This window comes from Pseudorca crassidens, chromosome 13 (assembly GCF_039906515.1).
Source record: "Pseudorca crassidens isolate mPseCra1 chromosome 13, mPseCra1.hap1, whole genome shotgun sequence".
NCBI classification, from domain to species: Eukaryota; Metazoa; Chordata; class Mammalia; order Artiodactyla; family Delphinidae; genus Pseudorca; species Pseudorca crassidens.
The window spans coordinates 69,382,668-69,393,865 of record NC_090308.1 but is presented as its reverse complement, the minus strand read 5'-3'; the positions used below and the strand labels follow the sequence as shown (position 1 = coordinate 69,393,865).

General features: G+C 49.1%; 1 protein-coding gene across 1 annotated transcript in view; it reads left to right on the top strand.

Moving 5' to 3' along the window:
• Nucleotides 1-1,773: 1,773 nt before the first annotated feature.
• NT5E (5'-nucleotidase ecto) overlaps nucleotides 1,774-11,198 on the top strand; it is a 44,808-nt gene continuing 35,383 nt past the window's right edge. The window contains exon 1 of the mRNA XM_067702652.1: nucleotides 1,774-2,188. Within this exon, the coding sequence (XP_067558753.1) occupies nucleotides 1,850-2,188 (339 nt within the window). The 5' untranslated portion in view covers nucleotides 1,774-1,849. The remainder of the gene's footprint in view (nucleotides 2,189-11,198) is intronic.

Below are 11,198 nucleotides of genomic sequence, written 5' to 3'. Positions count from 1 at the left end.
CAAGGATGTAGAGAAATTGGAGCCCTTGTGCATTGCTTAAGGAAATGTAAAATGGGGCAACCATTACAGAAGAAAGTATGCAGTTCCTCAAAAAATGAAACATAGAACTACCGTACGTACAATCCAGCAATTCTATGTCTGGGTGTATACCCAAAAGAATTGAAAGCAGAGACTTGAACAGATATCGTACCCCACGTTCATAACAGCATTATTCACAACAGCCAAAAAGTGGAAACAACCCGTGTCCACCAATGGATGAAGAGATAAACAAAATGTGGTATATACATATAATGGAATATTATTCAACCTTTAATAAGAAAGTTCTGACACATGCCACAACCTTGAACAGCCATGTTTGAACCACTATACTAAGTGAAATGAGTCACACAAGGACAAATTGTTTGATTCCACTTATATGAGATACCTAGAGTACTCAAATTCACAGAGACAGAAGGTGGAATGGTGGTTGCCAAGGGCTGAGGGAAGAGGGGAATGGGAAGTTATTTTTTAATGTCTATGGAGTTTCAGTTTGGGAAGATGAAAAAGTTCTGGAGATGGATGGTGGTGATCGCTGCACAACGATGTGAACGTACTTAATGCCACTCAGCTGCACATTTAAAATGGTTAAAATGGTAAATTATGTTATGTATATTTTGTTCCCCAAAGCTTTAAAAAATACAGCAGGACTGGCTTGATGCATTTTGGAGAAGTGTGAGGACAACAGAGGCTGTTCTTTAAAGCATAAATAATGGGACACCTAGTAGGGGCTCCTTCCCTTCCCAAATTCGATTATTAACTGTACCCAGGAATCAATCTCTTAAACAGAGGGAAACTCTGCAGCAATATTAACTCGATTATAATGATGATTTGTTTACTGTATGCATTCCTATTAGCATTGCCTTCCTTGCCAGAAGTTTTGCCTTAAACACACACACACACCCCACACCATCCTTAAAACATTAAAACCTCTAAAATAGGACAGAAAAAAAAAAAAAAAAAAGCCGAGAAAAGCAACAGAAGGCAGCATCACACCCTCAGCGATACTGGTTTTACTCGGGATGGTCCGTTTTAGCTTCCAAGAGCTACCGCGCACCGCTGCTGTTGTGTCGCTAAGGTTATAATCATCCATAAACGCGCGACTGGATTAGAATGATTTCTAGCTTCTGAGATTCTACGTCTAAGCAACGCAGACCTGGTGTGTCCTTAAACTGGCAAGGGAGCAGTCACAGCTCACGACCCCTCTTTGGCTCCCACAGCCCCAAAAGCACAGCGCTCCCGTCTCCCTCGTCTCGCCCTTCTTCCTTTCCACCTCCTCTTTCCTCTTTCGTTCTTTCAAGTGATGAGCTCGCGCAACCACAAACCCACTCACACAAACAAGGCATCCCTCTTTAGAAAAATTTTAAAGAGGCGAGAATCAGCGAGGACCTGGAAGCGGGGTGGACCCTCCAACTCCTCCCTCGCACCCCGTTAAGAACAGCCCACCGCCGGCGACCAGGCTCCCCGGACGGGCCGGGCCCGCGGCCGGTGCCCGGTCCCCAGCGTGAACAACCTCCCCACTGTTCCCGCCCGGAGCGGGTGCCAGCCGCCAGCCGCGCCCCGGCAGCCCGGCGGGCCGGGGTCGTATCGGGTGACCGCGCGGGCGTGCGCCTGGCCGTGGGGCCGGCCTCCGGGCCTCAGGAGAGCCCGCCCAGGCCCGGCCCCGCCTCGCCTCGCCCGCCCGCCGGCCCGCCCGCCGGCTCGCCCGCTCGCCGGCCAGGGCACTTGACTCCGGCGGCCTCCGCGCTCGCCACCGCACGCCTCCACCCGCGCGGCTCGCCAGCACTCACCGCCCTCGCCGGCAGCTGCAGCCATGGGTCCCCGAGGCGCACGCGCCTCAGCGCTGAGGCTGCTCGCGCTGGGCGCGCTGCTGTGGCCCGCGGCAGGCGGCTGGGAGCTCACCATACTGCACACCAACGACGTGCACAGCCGGCTGGAGCAGACGAGCGAGGACTCTAGCAAGTGCGTCAACGCCAGCCGCTGCGTGGGCGGCGTGGCACGGCTCGCCACCAAGGTGCGCCAGATCCGCCGCGCCGAGCCCCACGTGCTGCTGCTCGACGCCGGCGACCAGTACCAGGGTACCATCTGGTTCACCGTGTACAAGGGCGCCGAGGTGGCGCACTTCATGAACGCCCTGCGCTACGATGCCATGGTAAGAAGGCGAGCCCGGGAAGCTCGGGAGCCCCCTGGGTAGAGTCCCCGGACCGAGAGAGAAGCCGGGGTGGAGGAGCCGCCGACGGCGAGGCACGGGTGGCGAGCCTGGGACCGGGGCGCAGAGCGATGTGGGGAGAAAGCGAGACTCCCCGTCAGTGTGCCAGGTGGACGCAGAGATAGACGTCCCTTGGCCGATTCGTCTTAAACGGACTGATGTTGCTGCACCCTCACCGTGAGATGGGGCGTTTCGAGGAACGGGTTCCAGCCCTGCCAGTGAGGGCGTTCCGCTGGGGTGCGTAGGACCCCAATTATCCAGAGCCTGGGACCGAGGTAGACTCGTCACGAACCTCTCATTTACTGGTCGGTCTTTCGAAGAATGCTTTATCTCGATTTACCAATAATGGGAAGTGAAACTAACTCAGGGTCAAAGAGGTTGAGTGCATTATGCAGGTCCAGAATAGGGAGACAGGTTAAGAATGGACTCCAGAGCCCTTTGACCCCGCAGCTTAAGCATATTTAAGCTGGCAGACTTGGGAAAAAGGCTGGGCACCTTCTGTGTGCAATTGACTTTCTCTCTGCCTCAGTTCCTTCCTCTGTAATATGGGGGTAATAATTCTATCTACTTCAGAGGATTGCCTAGCACATAGTATGGCCTCTTTAAATGTTAGTTCTTATTATTACCAGACCCTGCTGTAGAGGTTTAAACACAGAAAGAAAGAAACTTCGAGAGGAGGCCAAAATGCTGAAAACACTGGGTTTCAAAGGATTTCAGTAAAACCAGTTTAGCAGAAGAGATTTAGGAAGAGACTCCAGCTTAAGAGATGAGAGGCTCTTAAAACATGGGCAAGAGTTTAAGTCCAAGTTCCCCAGTGCTCTGTTAAAGGTGGTGCCTTATTGGTTAGACTGAATTCTAGAAAAGGAGCAGAGAGGAGTTAGTTACACAATAATAAATAGGTATGACTTTTGTAACTCAAACCAGCACCAAGTTTAACCCTGTGTAAAATCCTAGAATAAAGAGATTCTGTGGAGAAACTGGGGGCAAGAAATCCTAGGAGCTTTAGAAGAACAGAGCAGGGGTCCAGGGAAATCTGTGAAGTCCATGTGTGTGCATCTGGAAGGCAGGGAGAGGTGTGGTACAGGCTGGAATACAGAGGGCTAATGGCACACTTTGTATCAGAAGAGCACAGAGGTCAGCAAAGCACAGTGCTGTATTTCCCCCACCCCCCACCCCAGCTGGAAACTTGGAGAGAGGAGGACAGGAGAAGATAAGAGGGTAGAGTTGTTTTGTTTGGGGGGGGTTTTCCAAGAAAGCTCATTGTAGAGAGATGAAAGAAGGGCAGAGAGCTCTCCTCTCCATTCTGATCGTTGGTTTTAAGGTTATCAGGGATGCTCAAAGCAGCAGCAATACAAAGGGACCCCTGAGCCCCAGAGTTTATCTGGGGAGCTCGCCAGCATCTGGACTCCACCAAAGAATCGTGGGTCCCAAGAATTCCGTGAGTGGCCTCATCGCGTTCTTATCTGCGCAGCTCATCCTGCCTGATGCTTTGCCCTAAGGTAACAGCAGAATAAATATTTATAAAATTAACCTGTTACTAGCCTATGTTGCCATTTCCTCTGAGGAAGAATAAACCTTACATAAGTTTGTTTTGATTTCATGTATAAACCACAACTTTCTAAACTTTTCTTTTTGTGTCACTCTTTTGTCCACAGTTGTGTAGACTCTTTTTGGTGAAAAAAAGATGGATAATTCCTAGTTTTCTTGAATAATAATGTTTTTCTCTTTAAGTCAAATTAAACTCATGGTGTTAGTCATCATATCAAGTGTTTATGAAGGAGTCTGGGTAAAGCCAAAGCAGTCTGCGGCAAGTTACAGCCCATCACCACTGGGACCTTTTAGAATACTTTCTATTGGATGGAATTACTTTCTTTTCAGTTTCACTAAGAATAATTGGACTGGGGCCTGAGGAAAACTAGGCAGCTTATATAATGTTGGCAGCGGGTAAGGAGGGAGAGGAGGGTCAACAGCCAGGTTCCTGATAGCATCTTATCAGACTTAACCCTGTGCAGTTCTGGGGTTTGACAAACATGATTTGACCTGCGTAAAATCCTAGTTCTCGCGTTGCTTTAACAAAGCTCTGCCGTGTTCTGGGTTTACAGAGGTTTTTCACTGTCCTTTTGCTTATACTGCTCTCAGGGAATTTATCGCTTTTCTGCTGTTAATGTTCCTCCCATGCCCACCCACCTGCCGCTACATCTTGACTTCCAGGAAGCTGGAGATTTAGATCAGGGTGGAAAACAGTTGTACAGGGGCGTCTCCAGTTCTCTAGAAACTGGACCTGGTTCGAGGAGCCACATCTAAGGATGCGTGGGTCTGGAGGGCAAAGAGGAAGCTACTAGAATCTAGCTTAACTTCAGGAGTACCCTAGACCTCTGGACCCGTGTGTCCCAGGGAGAGAGCTGGGGGGGGTGGTTCTGATAGCTCTGGAGCCTAGGGCAAGCCTGGGGAAGACCCCTGGACCCAGCTGCCAGGCAGAAAACTCTAGAGGGAGAATGTCACAAGTCGCTAGTTGGTGTCGCTTTATTGGCAGAGGGACAGGAAGACAGCTCAGATGTGCATCCGATGTGCCTCACCGTGTGATTTTGGCACGTTGCTTCCTCTGAGTGTCCTGTTTCCAACTGCAAAACAGGAGGGATCACCCCTACCCAACGGTGTAGGAGTTTTGCAAGCGATACATGAGATAATAAATGTACAAATCCCTAGCACCCTCCTGGCTCAGAGTACTCAGTAAAGGTTAGCTCCATGTGCCCGGCCAAAAAAAGCAAAAGTTGTGAGGAATGGGGGTTTGGGTTTTCAGCTCTCAGTTTAATCTGATTCTGACTGCCCCGCACAGCCTACCACCCTCCTCCGGCCCCTCCACCATCTCTTCTAAGTCCCATTGTCTGAACTAATATTTTTATACACTTTTTAAAAAAACTTTATTTAAAAAAATTATTTTTAAATGCTAATCCTGTAACACCATGTAGCAGTTTGTATTTGCAGGACTCACCAGAGGTGTGATGATTATTTTTTTTGGACTGAGCTATTCTTAATGTCTCCTCATTGAGTGGTGTCACTCTGTATCTACCCCATACGTACACTGTGCATCCTGCTCCATGGAGACCTCCACACGTTTTAGCATCTGCTCCCCCATGATGGGTTTGGAGGTCGCACACATCGTGCTGCAGTTCCACAAATGCGCTGCCCGGAGCAGCCTCCTGCGGGTCCCGCCTGTGAGGATTTCTTTGGGATCCACACCCAAGGGCAGAATTGCTGGCCACAGGGACTGCGCTGTAACGATCGCCAGACTGCTTTCCTGGAGCCCTCTACTCACCACACCCACCCCCAGGCAGATGTGAGCCCCGCATCCTTACCCCTGCTTTGCATCATTCTCCAGCTTTCCAGGAGGTGTAAAATGGCATCTCATTGTTTGATCTTGTATTTTTCTAATAACTAGTGAATTTGATATGTTTGTTAACTTTGGGGGTTTCCTCTTCCCTAATTGCATGTTCACATACTTTGCTCTATTTTTAAAAATTAGGTTTGCTCTATTTTTCCTGATTTTCAGGAATTCTAAGTGTTGATCTGTAATCAAGTTTAGACATTGCAGATATCTTCTATTTAGGTTTAGTAATTTTGTCCGTAGTGTCTTTTCACTGAACAGAAATCCTCCACTTGGTATAATCAAATTAATTTTGTGTGTGTGTGTGTGTGTGGTTTGTGCTTTTGAAAGTTTACACAAGACTTTGTTCATTTGGAGCTTGTCATCCCCAGCGCTCATCCCCGGAATTCAGAGATGGATACCTTTCTCTCTGCCTTTGATAGATAATGAATCTATAATCTGGGGCTATGCCATTCAGCAGTCTGGGTCATCAGTTCCTCATCTATAAAATCTGAGGTTCCTTACATCTCTAAACCAATGGCGTCCTAAGAAATGTTTTGATTCCATTTTTTAAAATTTATTTTATTTATTTTCTTTTGTTTATTTATTTATTTTTGGCTGTGTTGGGTCTTCATTGCCCTGCGCGAGCTTCTATTTATTTCCTTTTAAAAAAATTTTTTTTTGGCTGCGTCGGATCTTTGTTACGGTGCGCAGGCTTCTCTGTAGTTGTGGTGCACGGGCTTCCCTCTAGTTGTGGCATGCGGGATTTCTCTCTCTAGTTGTGGCGCACGGGCTCCAGGGCGCATGGACTCTAGTTTGTGGCACACAGGCTCTCTAGTTGAGGCGTGCAGGCTCAGAAGTTGTGGTGCGCAGGCTTCATTGCCCCGCGGCATGTGGGATCTTAGTTCCCTGCCCAGGGATCAGACCCGCGACCCCTGCATTGGAAAGCAGATTCTTTATCACTGGACCACCAGGGAAGTCCCTTGATTCCATTTTGATTTAGTGAGGGGGCAGGAGGATGAAGCACAGGTGCAGAGGCAGGAATCTGCACGATGGATCAGCCCGGACCAGAGCAAGGTGGCAGGAATCAGGGGAGATGAGATTGTGTAGGGTTTACAGGCCACCCTGAAAAGTGTGGGCTCTCCTCTGTTGCCATGGGGAGCCACTGGAGGTTTCTGAGTAGAGGGACTGTGGTTAATGAAAAATAAACATTTTGTCTTTGTCTGCAGTTCCTGGCAGCATAGCTCCCCAAACTCTTGGGGATGAGTGATGAGTGTCCTTTGTATGCTAATGAAGTGACTGATAGCTGGGAACCCCTAGGCAGCTTCAGAATGAGGGCTGGTGGCCAGAAAGGAAAAGGCCAGAGGGTAGGAACTTTCAACCCCTGGGGAGGGGAGGGGGCCCGGAGATTGAACCAATCACCAGTTGTCAGTGATTTAATCAATCATGTCAGTGTGATGAAACCTCCGTGAAAACTCCTAAACGGTGAACACACTGAGGTGCCCGGAGGGTGGTGTGCTCCAGGAGGCCACGTGCACCCCTCTGCTTGCACGTCTTGTACCATGCATGTCTTCCATTTGGCTGTTTCTGAGTTGTATCCTTTAAAATATACCAGTAACAGTAACCAAAGCACTTTCCTGCGTCCTGTGAGTGGTTCTAGCAAATTATCGAGCCTGTGGAGGGGCCGTGGGAATCCTTGATTTATAGCTGATGGGTCAGAAGTACAAGTGACCCAAGACTTGCAGCTGGCATCTGAAGGGGCAGGCTTGTGGCTCTGAGCCTGGGATTTGTGATCTGATGCTCACTCCAGGTAGACAGTGTCAAAATGGAATTGAATTGTTGGACACACAGTTGGTAACCGCAGAGAACTAGAGAACTGGTTGATGTGAGAAGACACCTCCCAGCAACAGAAGGAAATCCTAGTTTTGGAAGATGAACAGAAATGGATGGGAGGGTGAAGATACCAGAGAAGAGGAGGGGAGAAGGGGCTGGCCAGCGGTCTGGGTGGGAGATGATGGACCCTGAATGCAACCCGGCAAAGTGCTCGTGTGCCCACGGCGCAGAAAGCCAAACTCTGACAGCGGGAGTCTGCGTCAAAGTCAAGGTTTATTGCAGGGCGCCAAGCAAGGGAGTGGGAGATGAGCCTCAGATCCACTCCAGCTTAGACTTTGAGTTACTGGTGTTTTTAAAGGGGATGAACAAAGGAGCTGGGATTAATCATTGTCTTGTGACATTTCTTAATCACAGTTTCTGGAGTCAGGGTGTCTCCGGTTTACAATTCTCTGGCCAGGTGGTCCATGGCTCCAGGGCCTGTTAGGAGAACAACCTGAGTTTGTATGTTAATGATGAAATCTACAACGGGCCATCTTCCTCCTCTGACTCTGGTTGATTACTGTTCAGTTAGCACGTGGTTGAGGTCAGAGGGGACAAGAAAGGGAATAAAGTTTTGAACAGAGAGATTAATCATAAACTCAGTAAGGGAACTAAGTTTTAGGGGGACTCTGGTTCGGAACTATGGTGACGGGGAAAGAAAGGCTGAAGCCACTGGGACCAGTTTCAGTAGGCAGGCAGCGTGGCACAGGGCTGTGAGGGTGAACTCGGGGGTGACTGTCTGGGATCAGGTCCCCTTTCTACCACTTAAAATCTATGGGCTGTGAGCAGGTTCTTGGACCTCGTGGAGCCTTCCTTTCCGCAGGAGTAAGGTGGGTGTGATGGCGGTCTTCCCCCCATAGATTGCTGTGGGGTTTAAAGGAGTTGATAATGCATGCAAAGTTCTCTGCACAGTGCTAGCCACGGTCACCTTCTGTTGGCAGGAGTGGCTCAGGAGAGGTTATAATCAAAAGATGACTAAGAGGGTTCAAGCCGCAGACACGGGGAGAGTCGGCATTGTTTAACACTACACCTCAGGAGTGCAGAGGTGTAGTAAGCTTACCCCCTGACAGCTGAAGCCTGTTATTTCCAGCTAAAGGCGTTTCCTGAACTTACTGGACATGCTTGTCCCCTGTAGGGCTGTGGCAGACAGAAGCGGTGGAAAGAGATCTGGACAGGACCTCAGGACACCCAGGTTTTACTTCTTGGCTTTTGCAAGTCATTATCTATGTGGGTTTGGGCAGCAGATCCCTCCTCTATGAAACAGGGCATTTGGAGAGGGTGGTCTGCCCCTGTCATTTCTCAGCGCCTCAGCCCTTGCCGTCTGTCTTGCTTCTAATCTGCCAACATAGCTCGGCTGGTGCTGGCCCTGAATTTTACGCACAAGTCTAAGTTTGCCTGACAACGTTCTTATGTCCCCTTCACCATCCCTTTCATGGAGACTCTTTCCTTATGGAGGGATGGCTTGGGTCTTCTCCCAGGTACCTGCAGGTGGCCACTGCTTCCAGACAAACAGGTTCCCAGGATTTTGGATGGAGGGTTACCTTCTTCGTAATAGAAGGCGGTGGCCACAATGGGAGGATGATGAGCCCAGGTTCAAGCCTGCTGTCTGTGAGGTTCTTTTATTCATTCAGTCCGCAGATATTCACTAGGCACTGGCCTGTGCCAGGCTTCGTGCTGAGTGCTTCGGGCAGTGAACAAGACCTGCCAGGGTGAAACTTACTGTTCAGTGGAGGGGACCATGCCCGCCTGAGCCCTTCATAACCACATAAAGAGTCTGGGTAGGACCTATGAAGGGGGGAGGGGGGAGGAGCAAAACAAAGCAAAAATGACTGAAATTCTAATACCTGTGCAGAGGGATTCTCCAACTAAACATCTTGTCTGCAGAAGACAATGCCTGGGTACCATATATGCCCAAATCAACAGTGGGCATGTTTCCCCTCCTCCCCAGAAAACCAATCTCTAAGCAAAGAGAAGTCACCTTATATTCAAGTGGTTAATGGCAAAGCCTCTCATATGGAGGAAACTAAATGAGTTTATCTTCAATAACAAAGCAGATGTTCTGGGAAGACAGACTAGCCTTGCTGGTTTGGGAAGCTTAAAAGAGATATCTAATGGCAGCGGGAATTTTGTTGTTCTCTTTTTAAAAGCAAAGAAAGTTGTAGTTTTTCCTAGAGCTCAGACCTCAGAAGTTGTACGTGTCTAGTGGGTTGTGGATCCTTGGGCCTCAGTGATGTGAACATTCACCCCCCCCCCCGACCCCGACCCTGTCCTGTGGCTGTGGTCCCGGACCTTACGCTTCCTGTTCCAGTCTGAGTTTCCACACCAGAGCTGGGCTGGGTGAGACCAGCCTCAGGCACGGAGAGGAGGAAACAAAGGCAGCTTCTTAGCTCATCTTGTCCTAGCCATCTGTGTTTTCTTAACTGAAAAGGGGAAGGAACCAAACAAATCCCACAGCAGATTGACAGTGTTCCCCACTTCACTCACAGACGCCTCTGAATGCTGTGTAAGCTCCTTCCCTGGCTGTGTTCTTCAGCTGCGTAACCAGAACTTGAAAATCCCCTTGACACTTCTTTTCCCTCACCTGAATAGTTGGTTCTATATAGAATGCAAACATTAGCTGGAGCCTTCTAGCCCCTCCGAGATGTAGTTAAACCTGCCTGGAACCCAAGTAGTTGAGCAGGTGATTCTAAAGGTAACAATGGTATGGGTATTTTGCATGTACAGAGAGCTTATATGGCAAATGTGAAATGCTGTCTGTTCAGTACTTGTTTGTTCAGTCATTCATTCAGCGAACATTGAGGTGCAGGAAAGCTGGATTAAGTCTGGGAATCTTTTCTGCTATTCAATCAGGTGCCACATTCACCTGCCAGGGCCTAAAACTGGGGGTGTGGAGTGCAACCCAACACCAGAAGTGGCCACAGCGCCAGAAATGTACCACCCAAACCAGACCTACCTTGTGATCCTTCCCACTTACGGTTGTTGCTGAGTCTCCCTGAGTGATTGGCAGCTGAGCCCTGTTGTATGATAGACCAGATTCTCCCCTCACCCTTAAATTATAGGGTTTCCTGCAGACTCCTTCATGGGATGAGCTAGTGTCTAAATGACTCACTAAATTCATGTGTTGCAAATTTCTGACAAATGGCTTTTTGACGTTCTCACAATTGAGTTCTGCGGATTAAAACAGAAATTCTTTTCTTCTGTGTAATGCGTCCTGCGCTGCTCTTAAATCAGTTCTTCTTTCCTTCGTTTCTCTTCCACCTGGATTTAAGCCTCTTGTCTTCACTTGGAACATTTTTGACTATCTCAGCTGTCATGTCTTCATCCCCTCATTTGTTAATATAGCTGATGTCATTTGCCTGGGGGCTTCCCCTGACCAAGTAAAGCTCACACTTGGAGCCCTGGCCATCCTTAACGGGCAGGGCGGGCCTGCGTCCTTGCCAGGCTCTCTCACACACGTCCCCGTCTGTGGTTCCCACTTGCTTGATGGATGCATGGACGGATGTGTTTATGTCACGCTCTCTCCCTTCCTAAGGACAAGGACCAGGGCCGTGTTGCTTGGCGCTGTAGAAATCGGGAAGAAACCAGTGGGTTGTTGAGTGATACTCATCCCTTCCAGAGGCTTGTATTTTTCTATAATCTCTTCCATTATGGTTTTTCATAGGATACTGAACATAGTTCTCTGTGCCCTATCGTAGGACATTGCTGCTTATCCATTCT